This window comes from Nothobranchius furzeri, chromosome 1 (assembly GCF_043380555.1).
Source record: "Nothobranchius furzeri strain GRZ-AD chromosome 1, NfurGRZ-RIMD1, whole genome shotgun sequence".
In the NCBI taxonomy this organism is placed as follows: Eukaryota; Metazoa; Chordata; class Actinopteri; order Cyprinodontiformes; family Nothobranchiidae; genus Nothobranchius; species Nothobranchius furzeri.
The window spans coordinates 47,010,023-47,030,565 of NC_091741.1; the positions used below are offsets into that span (position 1 = coordinate 47,010,023).

The 20,543-nt window shown below is 42.5% G+C and overlaps 1 protein-coding gene across 3 annotated transcripts in view; it reads left to right on the forward strand.

Annotated features, from left to right (window-relative positions):
* plxna4 (plexin A4) overlaps positions 1–20,543 on the forward strand; it is a 252,711-nt gene that overhangs the window by 80,698 nt on the left and 151,470 nt on the right. The window contains exon 4 of one of the 3 annotated variants that reach the window (XM_054739724.2): positions 14,858–16,633. The exons of the other annotated variants lie outside the window; for them this stretch is intronic. Within the exon in view, the coding sequence (XP_054595699.2) occupies positions 14,858–14,956 (99 nt within the window). The 3' untranslated portion in view covers positions 14,957–16,633. Of the gene's footprint in view, positions 1–14,857; positions 16,634–20,543 lie in introns of those variants that run through there. 3 annotated transcript variants of the gene reach the window in all.

Sequence of the window (20,543 nt, forward strand, 5' to 3'; positions counted from 1 at the left end):
AGCTTCTCTCCAAGCTACCTGAAAAACAACAGTGAAGGAAACATTTGGACACCACATCAACAGCAGCCTCTGTGGGTTTATATTTATCCCACTTTTTTCTCTAACTAATTCCCAGTTCTTCTCCTTTGCTTTATTATTACATTATTCATGTCACATTCCTGCTCTTTCTCTCCAAATTCATTGCTTGGCATGTTACTTTCTTTAGTTATTCCTTTAAATCCTTTTGGTACTTCTCTTTTCCTCCCTTTTACCATCACTTTGGCTTCTGCACCCTCCCCTTCTGTAGCCTGCTGTACTCCAGCCAATCTCCCGTTCCCCACCACATATCTTTACCCAGGCAGTGCTGCCAACAATTAGAAGACATTACTGCCAATTGTGCCACCTGCGGCCCCCTGAAAGGCTGGAAAAGAGGAGAGGACGGGACGGCACTATGCCAGTGGAGGTGGGGTGGGTGGGTGTTTACGTGGTGGAGAGGTGGAGTGCTTTACAGCTTTCTGGATGCTGCCACAAAGCTTAATGTTTAATTACCAATAAGCTCTGGTTTAATCAGGGGCCTGAATGCTGCTGGGTGGACCGACTGCAACTCTTCTTTGCAGGGGATTTGGGTATTTAGGAACAGTGGCTGCATGTTTGAGAGAGGAAACATGATTCAAATGTTTAGTTGTGAAGAAGTGAGGCGGAGGCTTTATAGGCAGTCAAAAGGAGTCACTGTGTGAAGAGGCTCATTGTTGTTTTGGCCGTAATTTGGTGGTTATAGATACAAGATAGTGGGGAATAGATTGGGATGTGTGTTTGTGTGTGTGCGTGTGTGTGTGTGTGTGTGCGCGCGCACCTGCGTTTTAGCCAAGAGCTGGCTGGAATCGTCATGAATTGAATGTATTGTGTGCAGCTTGAATCAAAGCTGTCTTTTTTTTTTTTTTTTGGCCTTGTGGAGAAAATGAGGAGGTGTATGTGATGAGATTTAGCCCACTGCCAAAAACAATTCGCTGCTACTTCAAACTGGAGAAGGGCTTCATCCCCCTAACCTGCCCTTGAGATGACAGGCCAGAGTCTTCTGCACATGCAGGGAGATATTAATGCATGTTAACATGTTGAAGCACACAGCTTTGGCCTGCACATTGTGGCTCTTTCATTGCATAGATACTTGCAGTATGTGCCTAGTTAGCGTTGGAGTTGGAACAGGTTGTTTTTATGAAGGCTGAAGCCAGTGGCCAGCTGGGAATGTAATGCTTTTGGGTTTTCAGTAGATCAACCAGAGAGCTGAAGGCTGGAGAGACTGCAAGAAGACATGTTCATTTGGGTTGGGTTCACTATTTGCATTCCTACAAGTAGTGGTATCACCTCTTATTATTGACCTGCTGTAGGTAAACAGTAGATTTGCCTCACAGACCTTTCTTGTGTAAATTTTGCTTTGAACATGTGGAGCACAACTGTAGCACACACACATACCAATCCAATCCAATCCAATTTTATTTATAAAGCGGATTCACAAGGCATTACAACCAAACAAGGCGCTTTACACTAAAAATACGCATGCATGCACACACATACACAAACACACAATCCTCCCAATGAATGAATAATGTTGTGTTATAGGCTGTGACCCCTTTCCTTTGCAGACACTCACTCTCCTTGGTCACAGTTGAAGCACATACACACAACCATGCCTGAAAGGTCAGCCCTGGTTATTGCAGAACAGATGTTTCGAGGTGCTCTGTTAAAATCAGTGACAGGCAGTTTTTGGTCACCCTCACATCTATCTGTACTCTTTCCATCCTGCTGTTCTCCATCGTCAGTCGCTCCCTCCCCACGCACCTAAATGCATCTCTAGAGTCTTGATGAGTAATTGCTTAGGGCTTTAGAGAGAAAGAGGTGGAAAGAAAAGGAAAGGTGTGTGAGAGAACATGAGATGGCAAGCAGGAGTGAAGAAAGTGTGCCATAGGTAGGACTCACCACATGTGTGCTGGTGTGTACCCTTGGAGGCATATGTGCACATTGGTGGTTGTGAAAGACGGGTGTGTGTGTGTGTGTGTGCGCGCGTGTGTGTGTGTGTGCGCGCGTGTGTGTGTGTGTGTGTGTGTGTGTGTGTGTGTGTGTGTGTGTGTGTGTGTGTGTGTGTGTGTGTGTGTGGCACAAGGGCATCATTGATCTGCTGAAAGTGCAATGTTTGTGCTGAATTAGAGAAGAAGGCTCAGAGCTTTGAGCTTGTGAAACACTCCTGCAGTTATGGCTCTTAGCACTCTGTCTTTCATTTACACACACACACACACATAAACATGCACACTCATTCACACAAATCTATATTTGGGTGTTACTTACACTGTCCAGACTGAGTGAAAAGGCTTTTATTTATGCGTTCTCTGTGAATTGGAGACTGCCAGCATGTTTATCTGGACGGTGCAAGCCTGGCTGCTGGAAAAATGGATATCTGTTTTTATTTCTACCTGCGTGTGGAAACAATCCACCAGGAAACATCTAAATGCTTTTCACTCTTTAAAACCTTTGTTCCTATAAAATTAAAACTAGATTGTTTTGCTAGTATAAAGTAAAAACATTAATTGTAATCCCAAGACCACAATTGTTCAATCTAAAGTGTTTGTTGTATGAATCACTGCTGAACAAAAACATTAAAATAAACATCTTCGACCGTTTTACCATTTGTTGTTACAGCATGATTCATTACTGGCCAGTTGAATTATTGGACCTTCCTCCTTTTGTCATTCAGCTCTGAGACCAGGCATATTGCCACTGAGAAAATGAACAGAACAATGCAACTCCTAATGGACACAATCTGTCCGACATGCATGTGCAATCAATATCAATTCTCTTATCGGAGGCCCAAGCTCCATCCCATTGTTTAACCGCTCAGTCACATGTCACCTGCTTCAGCCTGATTGTAAGTCTGACATGCCGGATGAGTTTTGGGACCAGTGGGGAGATTTCAATGCTTATCTTGTGTTATGGCACAGCACTTGATGGTATGAGAATAAAGGTCTGATTATTTATTTTTTGCTGGATTTCAGCAACATTGATAAAACTATTATCATGAACTTTAGGATGGCAACGAAAAACATCAAGGCTACTTCTAGATGTTTATAATGGTTGGGTACATTTTTAAAAAATGTATTGTGACATCTTAACTCTTAATACTTGATTCTGGTTAGGGTTACATTTTTAACCATGGGTTCTTTGTTTTTACTATTTTGCCAGTTGCTCAATAATTAAACATTATGACTAAAATTATTTTAGCAGATTTTTATTAATTTATGTAATTTTGCCATGGATATTGCAGAATGTAGTTTATATGATGAAGATGAAATTTACTCATATTTTCTATTAATTTGCAGTGGTCTCTAATAGGAATGAAGGGCTTGTAAGGCATACTCTGGGGGAAGCAAAAATCCAGTGCACCTCTTTGCGGAACTAGAAGTGAGCCGGATCAGAGCTGAGCTGAACACGACAGGATTTGGGTCGTATTTCCTATTATTTGGACATCTCATCTCTTATTGGCTAAGAGCAATGTGGCACTGACTGTTGGCTCTGCAACGTCGATGTTTTGTCGAACTCAAGCCTGAAGGAGTTCTGCTGCATGGTGGAGTTGCTAATGCTAATGGTTAGCATCTACAAGACGAGGCGTTCTCTGCTGTTTCCTGGAAGCTAAACCAACAACAGCCTTCCCCATCGTAAGTCAAGATGGGTGAGTCCATGAATGTTAGGTGACAGTGTGACGAAGATCTGTCAGGCTTTTCTATTTTGTATTTCTATTTTCTACCAGAGGCTAATGCAGGAGATAGGCTTAGGAGACTTTTTTCTTGTTCAGTCTGCATGAAAAACTCAGAGTGACCGATTATATTTCAGAAATAATCCTTAAAAAATGTTTTTTTCAGTGAAGTTGACCTTTCACAACATGGCAGATTTGTATGTCAGAAGGTTATGTAAGAACTGAAGCGTTAACAGAATTCCCTCAAAAGAAATACTGAACAAATTAACCCTAAACACTCTGTTCTACTGTCCCTCTGCTTTGACTAATTACAAAGAACTAATTACAAAGACATTCCTTTACAACCGAGTCCTGTCACACCTCCCACCTCTAGACTCCAAGCATAAATGCTGGCTAGTCAAGTTGAGGAGGCAACACTTTACAGACCACTTAAAAAACAACAGATTGTCACAAATGATGAGCAGTTTGTCTTGTTAATATTCCACAACTACATGTTTAAATATAATCTCCACTTTGCTTAAAGTAGTTTCCCTTCCTGAGTATTAAAATAGAGTTAACAGCAGCTAGGACAAATATGTTGGAAAGCTATTAATGAAAATAATCACAGAAAAAAAACTGCTTGATGGCTATAATTTCAGTGTGACGCATTTAAAAAAGAGAAAAACAGAGACAAAAATACATAAAGTATTAAAATCCCACCCCAACTCATCTGCTGTTGACCATTAACATAATGAACTAGCTCCCATCTCCATACAAATTACTGCTTAAATCCTTAAGAGCTTCTGGCAGTCCTAATGTAGTGTCTCCAAACTTCCCTTAAATGACGTATTGATTGTGCCAATCAATGAACCTAGAAAGCCATAAGTGCATCTGGTAACCATAATGGTGGCACTTAAGAGAAGAATGCATGAGTGTAATATTCACAGAGCATCATTGTCAGTGATGAAGGGAGGAGGGAGCGGTGGGCGGACGAATGTGGTGCAGGAGGAGATAAAGTAGCAGCAAATAAAAAAAGTGAGGTGGTCAATTAGAATGCAGAACGTACTGATTTAATGATGGACGAGTGGAAGAGGTGCTTTTGATCAAGCGAACAATGGAGTTTGTGAAAACGACTTGTTTTCTTTGTTTAAGACACATTTTCTGTTGCCCCTCTTTGGCACTGATGAAGTTTCTGATCAGAAACAATAAATAAAACATTTGTTTTTCACTTTTATTTCCCTCCTCTGTGATTAATGTTGTGGTAAGGAGGGGTTTCTTTCCCCCATGTCATTCCTGTCCACCCTCTTTCTATCCATCCATCTATTGTTCCCTTCGCCCGTTCTTTGTTCCGCCACATTTGCTCTTGAGCGGTGATTTGTGTCAGTTATGCTCTGGCACACGGCCCTGGCTGTGAATATGAACCAGTGCAGAGTCTGCATTAAGCACGACAAGGCATCGATCTTCAACTTCTGTGGGACTGACATGACAGACACAGGAAGTTGGCAAAGTAATTTCAAAATAACATTTATATGATGCTGATTGTACATTTAATGCCTCAAAAATTTTAAACCAATTTTAAGGCTGTCAAATTTCCTTATTTCTAACGTTGTTTAGGATATAAACTGTCATTTTACTTGACCACTCGGATTCCCTAGCACCTCAGTGGAGCAGCATGCTGCCCAGGGTTTTGTGGCTTTGACTGTGCATTGCAGACCACCAATTAGCAGAAAAAGAAAAACTTTACACATTCATGTTTTTGGGAAATATTCCCTTTTATCAGCATTTGGAGAAGTCATCTCTCAGGGACTTATATTTTTAAAGGATTTATCAACAGAGCTTATCACCCCAGAGTAATGCATGGTGTTTATAGACCTGCGAACACGAGTGTGCATGCGTCTTGTCTACATTTATGATATGAAAATGAATGTTTTCATCCTCAGATTTCTGTCTTACCCATTTCATGTTTGTAATCTCTTACATTTTGAATAATGTTCTCAGTGTAAGCAATGCATGACCTCCTAACCCACCAGCAGAGTAACTAAAATGTCAGCTTTTTACAACAAAAGCTGTGGGAATGTCTCACGATGCCAAACAAGCTGGAGCTGCAGAAACGTTACCTTCAGCCGAAGCTTCAGAACTGATTTGTATGTACAGGACCACTTGTCTGTTTAGAAGGAGGGGAAGAAAGAGGTAAAAAAAAGAGCAGAGGAGAGGTGGGAAACCTTTAAATGTAAGCCTTCAAAGATGGTCTCACTTAGCTATTAGATATTCTACCACCTTGGAAAGCTCTAAAGGCCTTCTGTGGCACATCCCCAGCCAATGGACTCATGCATGTTTTAGATGGACTTAGCTCAGAGAAGGGGGTGGCGGGGTATTGACCGGTCTACGATCCACAACAACCCACAGCGGAGCACAGAATGGAATAAGAGCCTCGGAGAGCTTCCCTAAGGAAAGCTGCCTAACTAGCACCCGCCATATTTCATACTCCCATATTCCCACCTCTTCCCTTTACAAGCTTTCAAGACTTTAATACTTTGGAAGAAAGGCTTCATGTGGCAAAGTGCTTGCCCTTGATTGCAACAACAGTTGCATCTGAGTCTGCCTTTTGATATTTTTACAGCTTTTATCTTTTGCAACATGATTCATTTGTAATTCAAAGTGTGCCCTCTTCTTGTTTGTGCTGTTTTGTCCAACGACTGATGATCTGAGCTTGTAGCTAGCCTAGCATATGTCTCAGCATATGACACTATTGATTACCCAAGCCACCAGCCCTCCCCCTGGCCACCACACATGCACACACTTAAGCTTGTGTGTTGACACAATAGAGATGACCTGAGCACAAGAGGGAGATTATCAGAAATCGGGTATCACATTTTAGCAGCCCTTATATCAGGGTTCATCAGTCTGTGCATTTCTATCTTACAACACACACTCAGTCATCAGTGGAAGTGCAGTTGTGCTGCGTCCTGTTATTTTGATCCAATCAGAAGAGTTTGATTATTTTTCACTTTGTTTTTATTTACTGGTGGAAAATGCTGAGTTACAACCATCTTGCCTTTTGCCAAACAAATCACTTTCTCCTTCCATGTAAAATTTTATCATTATTCAGTGAAAAACTAAGGTTTTTAAATATTATTTGGTTGTTTTTGCTTCAACCTTCTTTTGTCTGGGTGTTTAAATTCTGTATTTTTAAAACAACTTTTATTCTTTTGTTTTGCTCCAAACTTTACAACTTGTGCTTCTTAGTTTGGTGTTTGAAACCCCCGACATAAACCGTAAAATGAAATTAGAGACTCCATAGAAACAGGAATGTTGTTTTCAAGTACGGACATGCATATTTGTCACTTGTTATCCCCCTGGGTCTTTTTGCTCGTATTTCAACTTCTTTTTCAGATTTTCTTTCCTCCAGTTAAAATTTTCCAGGTTAAATGGTAAATGGTAAATGGCCTGTATTTGATATAGCACCTTCTAGAGTCCTGGAACCCCCCAAGGTGCTTTACAACACAATCAGTCATTCACCCATTCACACACACATTCACACACTGGTGGTGATGAGCTACAATGTAGCCACAGCTGCCCTGGGGCTCACTGACAGAGGCGAGGCTGCCGAGCACTGGCGCCACCGGTCCCTCCGACCACCACCAGCAAGCAAGGTGGGTTAAGTGTCTTGCCCAAGGACACAACAACAGCGACAGACTGAGCGGGTCTCGAACCCGCAACCTTCCGATTGCGAGGCAAGCACTTAACTCCTGTGCCACTGTCGCCCCAGGTTACTTTCTAATCGCCCTATATTTTTATTTAGTTTTCTTTAAACTTCCAGAACTTTACACAAACTGGCAAAACATTTAGAATCCTGTTGTCATCACATAAAACATTTACTGTCCTAATTTTGTTACAGGCATTCCCAAAAATGCTTTTCAGTGATTTCCTGAGGCCAAATCTTTGCTGCTGATGTTATTGTAGATAAATAGTCTAGACACCTTTAGCTCTGTGCCACTATCGCTCTGAAAGGTCAAGGGTTAAACACAATGCAGGGGAGAGAATAATTGCCCAGTGTCAACCCTGGGGCAAAGTCCTGCAGGCACACATACATACACACGCATGCACGCATGGATGCGCGCACACACACACACACACACACACACACACACACACACACACACACACACACACACACACGCCTATGGACCATTGTCTTTATGTATGCATGACTTCACTACTACCATTATCCAAACAATGGAGTATATCAGCTGAATAATTGAGGGATTGAACTGGTTTAGCATACATCAGGGTCAAAAATTGACTCTACAGAGGCACATTTTTACAGATGTCTTTATTATTTGTGATTACAGATAAACTTATATTCTCTGAGCTGAGGGTCACGACTTGACACGTTTAAAAATACAGACAGCATAAAAGAAAAAAGTCAAACCCAGTAAATATATTTGTTAGTGATGCACTGATGTGAAATGTATGGGCCGATACTGATATCCCGTGTTAGTATCACTGTTATGGCCGATAACCGAAATTTGCTGATACTGATACAGTGGGGCAAAAAAGTATTTAGTCAGCCACCGATTGTGCAAGTTCTCCCACTTAAAATGATGACAGAGGTCAGTAATTTACATCATAGGTACACTTCAACTGTGAGAGACAGAATTTTAAAAAAATCCATGAATTCACATGGCAGGATTTTTAAAGAATTTATTTGTAAATCAGGGTGGAAAATAAGTATTTGGTCACTTCAAACAAGGAAAATCTCTGGCTCTCACAGACCTGTAACGTCTTCTTTAAGAAGCTTTTCTGTCCTCCACTCGTTACCTGTATTAATGGCACCTGCTTGAACTCATCTGTATAAAAGACACCTGTCCACAGCCTCAAACAGTCAGACTCCAAACTCCACTATGGCCAAGACCAAAGAGCTTTCGAAGGACACCAGGAAAATAATTGTAGACCTGCACCAGACTGGGAAGAGTGAATCTACAATAGGCAAGCAGCTTGGTGTGAAAAAATCGACTGTGGGAGCAAATATCAGAAAATAGAAGACATACAAGACCACTGATAATCTCCCTCGATCTGGGGCTCCACGCAAGATCTCATCCCGTGGGGTCAAAATGATCATGAGAACGGTGAGCAAGAATCCCAGAACCACACGGGGGGACCTGGTGAATGACCTGCAGAGAGCTGGGACCACAGTAACAAAGGTCACCATCAGTAACACACTACAACGGCAGGGAATCAAATCCTGCAGTGCCAGACGTGTTCCGCTGCTGAAGCCAGTGCATGTCCAGGCCCGTCTGAAGTTTGCCAGAGAGCACATGGATGATACAGCAGAGGATTGGGAGAATGTCATGTGATCAGATGAAACCAAAGTAGAACTTTTTGGTATAAACTCAACTTGTCGTGTTTGGAGGAAGAAGAATACTGAGTTGCATCCCAAGAACACCATACCTACTGTAAAGCATGGGGGTGGGAACATCATGCTTTGGGGCTGTTTTTCTGCTAAGGGGACAGGACGACTGATCCGTGTTAAGGACAGAATGAATGGGGCCATGTATCGTGAGATTCTGAGCCAAAACCTCCTTCCATCAGTGAGAGCTTTGAAGGTGAAACGTGGCTGGGTCTTCCAACACGACAATGATCCCAAACACGCCGCCCGGGCAACAAAGGAGTGGCTCTGTAAGAAGCATTTGAAAGTCCTGGAGTGGCCTAGCCATTCTCCAGACCTCAACCCCATAGAAAATCTGTGGAGGGAGTTGAAAGTCCGTGTTGCTCGGCGACAGCCCCAAAACATCACTGCTCTCGAGAAGATCTGCATGGAGGAATGGGCCAAAATACCAGCTACTGTGTGTGCAAACCTGGTAAAGACCTATAGTAATCGTTTGACCTCTGTTATTGCCAACAAAGGTTATGTTACAAAGTATTGAGTTGAATTTTTGTTATTGACCAAATACTTATTTTCCACCCTGATTTACAAATAAATTCTTTAAAAATCCTGCCATGTGAATTCATGGATTTTTTTTCACATTCTGTCTCTCAAAGTTGAAGTGTACCTATAACGTAAATTACTGACCTCTGTCATCATTTTAAGTGGGAGAACTTGCACAATCGGTGGCTGACTAAATACTTTTTTGCCCCACTGTATACTGACATCAATGCTTCTAAAATCAGCAGATTTGATATAGAATGAAGATTATTAAAGCTGAATTTACGTTATTAGGTACACATACCACACACATTTGCGATCCTGAGATGATTATAATCACTGTTACATGACTAAAGAAATTCACATCACCCCCTCACCCTTTGAAACAGATAAACAAATGGAAACAAGATGGAAAAAGTTTTATTTTTTGGAACGATACCAATATTCATTCCAATATATCGTGCATCCTTAATTTATGACTCTACATTTATGTATTTGATGTAGAATATAGACACGCACCACATGGAACTGTTAAGACTCTTGATGATGGCGGTGGCCATAAATATTCAAGAGGGTCAAAAGCTGCTGTCCCCCCAGGCAAATGGACTCGGCATTATGTGTCTCCTCTCATGTGGTATTTGTGAGGGTTTGTGTACTATACAGTGACTCAAGCATACAACTTTGACGTCTCTTCCTGCACACACACACACACACACACACACGCACGCACACACGCACGCACGTATGCACACACACACACACACACACACACAAAATGATGACATCTGACCTCAATTTAGCACCAGAGGTAGCCTGAGGGAAGGTGGTTAGCCGAAGACGAGCAGACATCCTCGTATGGTTGCAAACTGGACATTGGTCTCTATTGATTGTAAACAAAGAGTTCTGTCTGGGCGTCTGCTTCATCTTTCATCGAGCTCATCATCAACACAAACAAAGCATCTGCTTGTTTCTCAGCAGTTGTTTTATGCAGCTCCAGGAGTGAGTAATGCTCTGGCCTAATGTCTTCAATAGCTCTCTTATCTGCATGCACCCTCAGACTTTTCCTTTCACACTTCCATAGGCGGGGATGATTATAGTAAGAGCTCCAACTATTATTGAATTTCAAGGTCAAAACCATTGTGAATCATGTCTTTAATGATGCTGCAGTCAAAGTGTTCACTAAGGTGGAGTTTTACCCAACTACATTTCAACAGGGATATTCACAAGATGAGTAATAAAGTTTTGTTCAATACACTTCTGCATACACACCCATATAAAGCCATATAAAGTGAGTACCCACCCACACACTAGGCACAACACACACATAATAGGCTAGACAGATTCAGCAGCAGATGCACAGGTATTTAATTAGGACTGACTGCAGCTGTTACAGTTTATTATCCAGACATTGTGGAGATAAAATGTTTCAAACACACACAAGCGCACACACAGGTCAACCATTTGTTAAAAGCCCCCACCCCACCCCCCCCAGGGGAAAATCACTGGTGTGTATTTGACTGAACAGTGTTCATGTGTGAGTGTATCCTCAAATGCACCACAATTCCTCTCTAAGATGTTTCACTGAAAGGAAAAACGAATACCAGCAGATTCTCCGACTGCTGTAGCAACAACATCCGTTTTCCCTCCTGAGGCCGCCTGAGTAGGAGACCATAGTTGTAGCCATGCAGCTGAAACCCGTTCCCGCTGTATCTATAGAAGCAGTTGGCTTTGTTCAACATTTATTTCTCCAGCTTTTGTACAGATGATTTACTTTGCTCACTCTTCTTTTTGTCTTTAAGTGGCCACAACTTTGCTAGCTTTTCAATGTTTCAACAGCAACATCACTGTCCCCTCAAAAAGTCTCTGAAATACACTAAATCAATGTAAACACAACAGTAAATCCACTATATATTTGGACTAGATAGGTGACTGTAATGGTGGCAGGATACCTAAGAATAGTGTTGCACCGTCTGTTGTTCTGGTGGGGGATTACTTTGGAACACTCCCCAGGTGACAGAGTCTGAAAGTGAAATGTCTCCGTCCGTGCATGTGCGTCTCTCCCTTGCGGACCAGATGGAGAAGTATAAATTGGGCTTAACGGCTAGCTTCTACTAGCTAAGACGTTCTCTGCTGATTGCTGGATGCTAAAACAGCCTTCCCTTCATGAGCCAAGATGGGTGAGTCCATCAATGTTAAGTGACAGTGTGACATGGGAGTAGATCTGTCAGGCTTTTCAAATCCCACATTTTCACCGTCCATTTTCTATCAGAAACTAATGCAGGAGATAGGTGTCGGAGACTATTTTCATGTGAAAACCTCAGAGTGACCGATCATAATCTGAAATGACCACTAAAAATGGCTTTTGGATGAACCACGCTTTTAACAGACTGTGAGAAATCCGTAACTTCTCACGTCCTTTTAAGTCTTTCTCTCTACAATCAGACCTGCTGCTGTTTCTGTCAATTATACCCAAATGTCAGGTAATTACCGACATATTAAGAGCAGTGATTAGCTGCTGTGAAATAATGTTGTGGATTCTGCTGGTGATTAGTTTGAGCCACAGTCAAGTGTGTGAATGCAGTGAGCAGAGAACAACATGAAGCTGTCTTTGTTGATCCTTAAGTCTGTGGCTTACAGGAGCATTTACAAGCATTTTCAGTCACACTTGCACTCACATTCTTATCAATCTTACTTTTCTGCAAACGTGTTAGCGTGGTCTAGTTTTATTTTTGGAAATCCAGTCTCTCTATTTCTCTGGCACAGAAATGTCAGCGGTGGCTAATCTAAACGATGTCCATCTGTTGAAACTTAATCATTTCTGTATGTTGCTCCTGCACTGTTAAATATTTGCACGCCCCTTCTCCCACCATCTCTCCCCTTTTCCTCCTATCGTGTTTGTAGAATTTAAATGCAAATTTGTGAAACGGAGACTGTTCTCATGGTGAACACGCACCGTTTGGCGATTTGAATTAGAAATGGGATAATTGCATAAGTTGCTCCCAGCAAAACAGACCTGCTCCCACCGTGGAAAGGGTCTTGACCTGTTGTGCTGCTGTCATGATAGATGGAGGCCACGCAGAGCAGAGCAGGCTGGATTGATGGTCTTGAGTCCAGTCGGATTGCCCTTGCAGCTTGCAGTGGCTTGTCATCCTTTGGGGGCTTCAATATGGATTTTCTCTTATTTTTAAAGCGGGTCTAATTTAAAGTAAGTGGTGTGTCTCACCCATCAGTTGACACCTAAAAACACCTTTTGTTGCCTGACAGGACAGAAAATTGATGTGTTGTTTTAGCAGAATTATCGTGGCTTTTTATACGTTTGCTGCCACAAGACGGTCAATAATGCCTCTTTGTTTCTGTGCACCTCAGTGGCCAGTCGAGAACAGATGGTTCTTTGTTGTTAATGGATGTTCTTTCCACATTTTAGATAGTGGAAGAGAAACGTGGATGTGGTTTAGATCCTATAAAGTTGGACTATTTACAGAGATACTTCTAGGATTGTCTTTGATCTCTAGTTTGGTGATTTAAAACTAGGATTATTTGGGTTGAAATGACCTAAATTAAAGTAACTTTTTACACAAATTGCATTCTGCACACAAGCTGCGCCGGTACAAAAGTCACTGGTTCTTAGTTAAAGACAAAAGGCAGTTTGGGAGAGGGGTGGGGGTGTTTTCTTTTTACTCTTGTTCAGCGTCTCAATGCCAAACACTTGCAGCCATCTGCTGTTTTCAGGATCCGGCCTTTAAACTGAATCTCAAAGAACTCAAAAGGTTGTTTTGTCTCCGGCGACGCATCTATAACCTGCACAGGGAACTGTTGCTGTTTCCTTCTTTGTCCCACACTGCAGCCAATCCATTAAGACTGTTTACTGTTGGCTATGGCAGACACAGCTACAAGTTGTGTTTTGGATACACAGTGGCATCTTTTATCCCTAATCCCTGCCGTGTTTGCATAAAATTTCTGATTCCAAGGGGTAGACTGGATTCTAACTCGTGATGCACTTAACAAGAGCTCAGGAACCTCGGGGCTTTTGAAGACGTGTTCGTTTTATGGAGAAAACTCCTCCTTTGAGTGTCGATAAGAAGCTGAGTGTGTCAACAGAGTGGCCTAGCTTGTCTGGCACTCCATTTTTAGTTTTCTCAAAGGAACAATCTGCCAAAAAGGAAGGGGAATGGCTGGGCTGTTGCAACAAACTAATATACATGCAGGTGTGATAAATAAAAATAAATCACATCAAATCCACACAGTTATTGCAACAAACACACATCTGTGAAAAAGAATTTCACCTTTAAAACAGAATTAATGCACTTGTATAATGTCACACTAAATGCGGCACACAGCAATTACAGGCTGCTTCGGGCCTTTTATTGCTGACGGTGATTAATAAAACCAGCGTTTCTTCATGAATTAGAAAGGAAAGGTGAACGTCAACAGAAGACCAAAGGAACAAAGACAGCCGGAGAAATCTGGAGCTTTCAGATAAAAAAAATCCCAGTCCACGTTCAAATTATTTACCTCGTAGTCGAGGCATTCTCTGGAAGGTGAGCCTCGGGGGGACAAAGCCCCTGCAAAAAGAATGAATATGTATACTGATGTGCATGTCTAAGTTGGTTAATTACGACTGGGATGTGTAAAGCTGTGCTACTGGTTTTTTTTTCCACATGCGGTGTGTGTGTACAGCTTATTCCTGTGCTGTTTGTCCAGTGACTAGTCAGCAGGGACTGAAGGAGAGCGGAAAGAGAGGCTGTGCCAGCAGGCAGTGTTATTCCCCGCGGGGAGCTCTGATTAATGAATCACATCTTTCTAAGCTAAAGCTGCTACTGTGCTGCTGTGTTTTCACAGCACCAGTCAGTCTTGTGCCAGCCTGCTTCACTGGCACTACACGGCCAGCGAGCTGAGCGCCGTCGCTGCTGACAGGACCCGACACGTGGCTTGTTTGTGTTTAATGTATGACCACAAACTCTATCAAAGATGGAACTGTTTAAGCCTTTTTTGTGGGGGTGGGGGTGGTGGGGGGGTGGTGTTGAGGGTTGTAGTTTCTGCTTTACTAAAACACTTTTGTATGTTGTTGCATTTTATTATGATCACATGAGCCTTTATGTTTAAGTTGATTTGTCATGTTACAAACACTCTTTAGCCCAGACGATGCTCCATTAATGTGTGTTTCTCTTTTTCTTCCTTATGTCGTTGATGCCTCTGCTGTTCATCCATGAAATGGTCTCTACTGATACCAGGTATGTAAACGCATCACAGACACAAACCCTGCATTGCTAACATGTGAAGTAGTTTACGGTTTTAATACAATTCATAACATTTCTTTTGTATTTAAGTAGATTTAAGTAGTGCAGCATTCATAGCTACACCCATGTTTGCTGTGTCCATCTAGGCCGTAACATGTGCTCTAACCAGCCTTTTGGTGAAGCTTGCTGACCTTTTGACCGGCCAAATGAAAATGTTCCCATTGCGCCATCTCATCCTCAAAGCCTCTGAGTGCTGAATGAGGATTATAGACATAACTGAATGTGAGACCATCTGATCCAGTGCCGGTTGTGTGTCTGCCCTATGTGACCTGTGTGACCATCTTGTTTGGCTTTCTTAATCAGTTTTTGCTGCAGGGAGAGCAGACACCATACTGATAACCTAGCATCTGTTGTGCATCTACTGTCATCTTTCAGCTTAACCCGTGTTTTCTTTTATTCATTTGATGCCGAAACACACGGTTCTGCTTATTTTTCTTGTTTTTGGTGAGCAGTGAGACTAAAATTCCTAATCTGATGAGAATGTCGGTAGGTTTTGGTAAACAGCCAACAAAACAAATGTGCGTTCAGACAAGAATAATGTTAGATTGTATTGATCCGGAGGAGCTGGTCCCCAGTGATAACGCAATGTCAACCTCCTTATGGTTGTTCATACACACTCGCACCTACGTAACAGAATGGCTTGAGGCAAATGTTATTATGCATTGTCAGCAGTGTTTACTATCACACATCAGGTCCACAGAGGATCCTGTAACGACTGTGATGCCATGAGTGGTGGCACTGCTTTGTGTTTGTGCATGCATTCATTTAATCTTCTGTGTTTATGGTGGTTACCCCTAAGATCTGCATGTTTATCACGTTGGTTTGTGTTGGACAGAAATTATTGATTATGTGCCGGTCCAAAGTTGTCAGCAAAGGGGAATCTGATACACAAAGGACTCTGAAACAATCAAAACGCTCAGCACTAGTGGGTTTTCAGTGATACAGCCTCACATGAAGTCTGCTCACTCTATATGCAAATGAGGGGAAAAAAAGCACATATTACATCCAAACTCAGGCCACTTCACTAGTCTGATGTAGATGGAGAGGACGCACACTTCAAAAAGCCCTTTTGGCTCGATGTCTTTGCAATCTTGGTCCATTTGCCAATGGTCACTCATCTTTTAGATAAAATAATTTCATTAATCTTTCTGGATCTTGTCCTCACATGTTTTCATATTGGTCTGCGTGAAGCCATCATGTTTCACAGTAGGAATAATGCTTTTCAAGGAAAGCCTAATCGTTTTTTCCAAAAACATGGATTTGGCAGCTTTCCTATCTTAATATTTAAATGCACACTATGCAACTCTTTCATATTTTTAAATAATTTTCTTGAGCCACTAAGTGCCAAAATGACCCTTTACACCAACAAGTGTCAAACTTCAGTCCTCGAGGGTCGGAATCCTGTGTCTTTTTGTTGTTTCCCTGTTCCAACACAGCTGATTCACCTGTGCAGCAGCTCATCAAGCTCTCCAGAAGCCTGTTAATCACCTGCTGATTGACATCAGGTGTGTTGAAACAGGGAAAACACTAAAACGTGGGATAGCAGCCCTCGAGGACTGAGTGAGTGAGTGAGAGAGAGAGAGAGAGAGAGAGAGAGAGAGAGAGAGAGAGAGAGAGAGAGAGAGAGAGAGAGAGAGAGAGAGAGAGAGAGAGAGAGAGAGAGAGAGAGAGAGAGAGAGAGAGAGAGAGAGAGAGAGAGAGAGAGAGAGAGAGAGAGAGAGAGAGAGAGAGAGAGAGAGAGAGAGAGAGAGAGAGAGAGAGAGAGAGAGAGAGAGAGAGAGAGAGAGAGAGAGAGAGAGAGAGAGAGAGAGAGAGAGAGAGAGAGAGAGAGAGAGAGAGAGAGATCAGCAGCTCTGTGCTACAGACAAGATCCAGCATGAAAATGAATCACGCATGCGGGAACCCCATACCCATCGGGGGCGCAGATCGGAGGCGGTATGGGTAATTTCAGCAGGCCAGTTAGTCTGTGGTGTCACCTTGGAGGAGGTCTGAAAACAGAGTCACCTCGGAACCGAAAACACAAATCTGACCTGTGTGTGAAACCAAATCCGGTCCAGGACGAGACCGTACGGGACCGAGCCAAGGCTAATGTGTAAGCGCCATTTGTTAGTGGAGATGACATGCCTAGCGCTGGAATCTGCTTCCATCAGGTTTCCTGCATGTTTTTGATCATGAGCACAGCGGATTTGTTTGATTTAGTGATGAATCACTCCTGTAGAAACTAATGAAGGCTGAGGAGACATTTCAGCAGTTATTTTAATGTTTTAAAAAGACAAAGCACAGCGAAGAGATGAGTTTCACTTTTGTTTTCTCTAATGGACACAAGGAGGTGCTAATAGCAAGCCAAAGCAGCCTAGTAGAGCATTTTCTCAAATATGTGCTAAATTCCAGTTTAGATTTACAATGCTCATCTCACACAGAACAATCTTCTTTGAAGCCAGTGCATGAAGCAAAGTGGGCAGCAGTGGCACAGGAATTAAGTGCTCCACCTGTAATCGTAAGGTTGCAGGTTCGAGCCCTGCTCAGTCTGTCACTGTCGTTGTCCTTGGGCAAGACACTTAACACATCTTGCCTACTGGTGGTATTCGCAGGGACCGGTGGCACCCGTGTATGGCAGACTTGCCTCTGTCAGTGTGCCCCAGGGCAGCTGTGGCTACAATGTAGCTCATCACCACTAGTATTTGAATGTTTGTGTGAATGGGTGAATTGTGAACTGATTGTGTTGTAATGTGCCTTGGGGGGTTCCAGGACTGTAGAAGGTGCTATATCAACTACAGGCCTGTTACCATTTTACCAAAGTGTTGTCCATCAAGGTGACGCTGGTGAAACTTTAGCCAAAATCTTTAAAGTTTTGCGTTGCTTGTGGCTAAAAACTAAGCATTCTAATTAGCTGCTAAGGTCACAGAAATATCAGCGTGCTCCGAGACAGTCACGTAGCATTTACCTTCATTATGCTCGGCCAACATTACCATCCTCTTCTTCTCAGAAAGTTATTCTTTTTCCTCCACACGATGTCCTGTGTGGCGGTGATTCAAACTAAGAATCTTTCAGAGAAAGAACATGACATTTGTTCTTTTTCCCCTCATGGAAGATACACAGGTAATGAGCTCAGAGAGTGACACGACATGTCTTCAGGGGTTTATCTGTTTTACTCGTGGTGTTAAATTATTAGGAAGCTGCTAGAGTTAATTTGATGTAGAACCTAAAATGTAGTGTGATGTTTTGTCTGTTGTTGTGTGAATAGGTGTGCTCCAAACAATAACTTGGTATGCAAGTGTGCTTTTGACATCATTGGCGTATTATTTGCGCAGGCTACATGTGCATCGCTTTAAGCACCATAATGCTAACGTTTGCTGTTCTGGCCGTCATCATCGGGATTGTGAGTGGAAGCTTTTAGACCTTTTTAGCCAGCTCTTTTCCTCGCCGATCACAAAGGACGTCGTTAAGCTCTTAACGGGACTTCTTAGGTTGATTTTCAATTGCTGCCGCAGAGTGAAAATTTCTGCCACAAGATAAAAAGCACTTAATCTGTCAGGTGATGTCAGAGGTGCGTGACTGATGTCAAAAAGGAGTCCATGAAGTGGACAGCCTCAGATTTCTTCCCTGTCATAGTTAACTTTGCCTTCCTCCAGATGTTTCTGGTTCTCCTCTGTCAGTCATTCTCAATCATGTATTTTTTCACATTTCTTCCATCCTTCCTGCCTGACTAACCCTTCCTAGCCCCTGCTGTACAGTGCTTAAATCCCCCTCCCTCCTCCCCTGCAACCTGCCAACACCTGCCTTCCTCCACCCCACCTGAAGGCTCTGTGAGTCTGTCTCCCACCCAGTGTACAGTGTCATCCTCCCACTCCATTTAATTGCTCATGTGATAGTGTAATGCATGCTAATTTAAGCAGATGAGATGTGTAGCAGTGGAAATGCCACATGTCCCAGCATGGTGTCATGCACTGGTGTGATCACTCCTTACTCAGAGGAGAGGCAGTGGAACAGCAGGCTGGACAGCTGGAGGAGGGGGTGAAAAGGAAGATGGGTGATTACAGGAAGGGATGAAAACCGAGGCAGAAACACGGACGTGTTGGTTTTCCAGAGTTGGGAGTTTCAGAAAACCAAGGAAAGATGCTGAAACAGTTTATTTAAAAAAAAAATCCTCATTTTCATTTAGGCATGAAAATCTACTTTCAGCCAGACGTAGCATAAGTGTTAGCTATCAGGTGAGTCTTGATTTAGTCCATCAGCTTCCTCATGCTGTCCACTTTTGCTGCGTAGCAATCAGGTGGGGAATGCAGGGCTCCATATTTCTCATGACACAGCAGCAGCCCATCTGTCCTTATTGTAATTCATTGAGGGTGCCTGCTGACTCACTGTTTATTTTACTCCACTGTCGCATTATTCCGACCGGCTGGAGATGACAAGCCAAGGCCACACGAGCACATGCACGTCCTCTCCTCGAGGTTTATTGATTTATAGGTCATTGGCAGCTCCAACGACCAATCACTTCACCTATAGAAGTAAATCAGGTCACTGCGATTACAAAGTTTAGCTGCCGGCATTCAATATTGTGGTTTTTAGTTTGTTTCTGATCAGTTACCATGGAAACTGTCCGATTATGAAAACGAGGCATTCTTGTATTTGAGTAAAAATAAAAAGGATTTGATTTTAGAGCTGTAGTGGCTCTTAACTTCAGATTCATTATTATTACAATCCCTTTCATTATTATTGAACCCATACTGAGCTGCTGGTCTCAGTGACCTCAGACATATATTAATATGCTAATCTCATCAAGTATCCTGCAGCCACTGTCCATCTCATATCACTGATTATTTTTATAATCCATCCACTCTTATGCCAATCTTTCTTGCTTACTTACTGGTAGAAGTATACACCCCAGTCTGGTGGGAGAAAACGGATGAGAACATAAATAATGTATCATGTTCTCCTCAGACAATGATTTTCTTTTCTCTGATTCTCCTTGTGGTCCAAATCGGCTCTCCTCCACTCAGCCTCACAAGTATTTTCTCCATTTTTCCCTCATCTTCCTCTGCATTTGTTACTTTTTGTCATTCCTGGCTTACCTATCATTTTCATCTCATCACACCAAATGCCACTGGAAGATTTCAGTCCTTTCAAAAGCCTCCCAATTTACTTGTCTGCCTTGATTTTGTGCAACATCTCTAATGGTGCATCTCCCAGTCCATTCACCCCCTTCCTTCTAAAATATGCATGGCTGCCATTGCTCCCACTAGATCACTGAGCGGACAAAGCTCATCTAAACAGAGCTTAAATTATGTAGGCTGAATACCAGCGTGCTTTTGGCATGCAAACCAGCTGTTAGTGTTTCTATGGTAACGTACTGAGAGCTTAAAAAGTGCTTTTCCTCAATTTTTGGGTGGTTTGATACATTTCTAGAGCTGTACTGTGCTTGTTTACATGTGTTTATGTGTGGATCAGTGCTCAACCCTTGAAAGCAAGGTTCTCCTAAAGCTGCAGCTATTCAGACGAGGTTGTGTTTGAAGCAGAGGCGTTTGACTGAAGCATGCAGACGGGGAACACAATGTAAAATGTACAGCATCTGTTGCTATTAATATTTATTTTTGTTTTCCTGTGATCTGGCTTTCTCTTT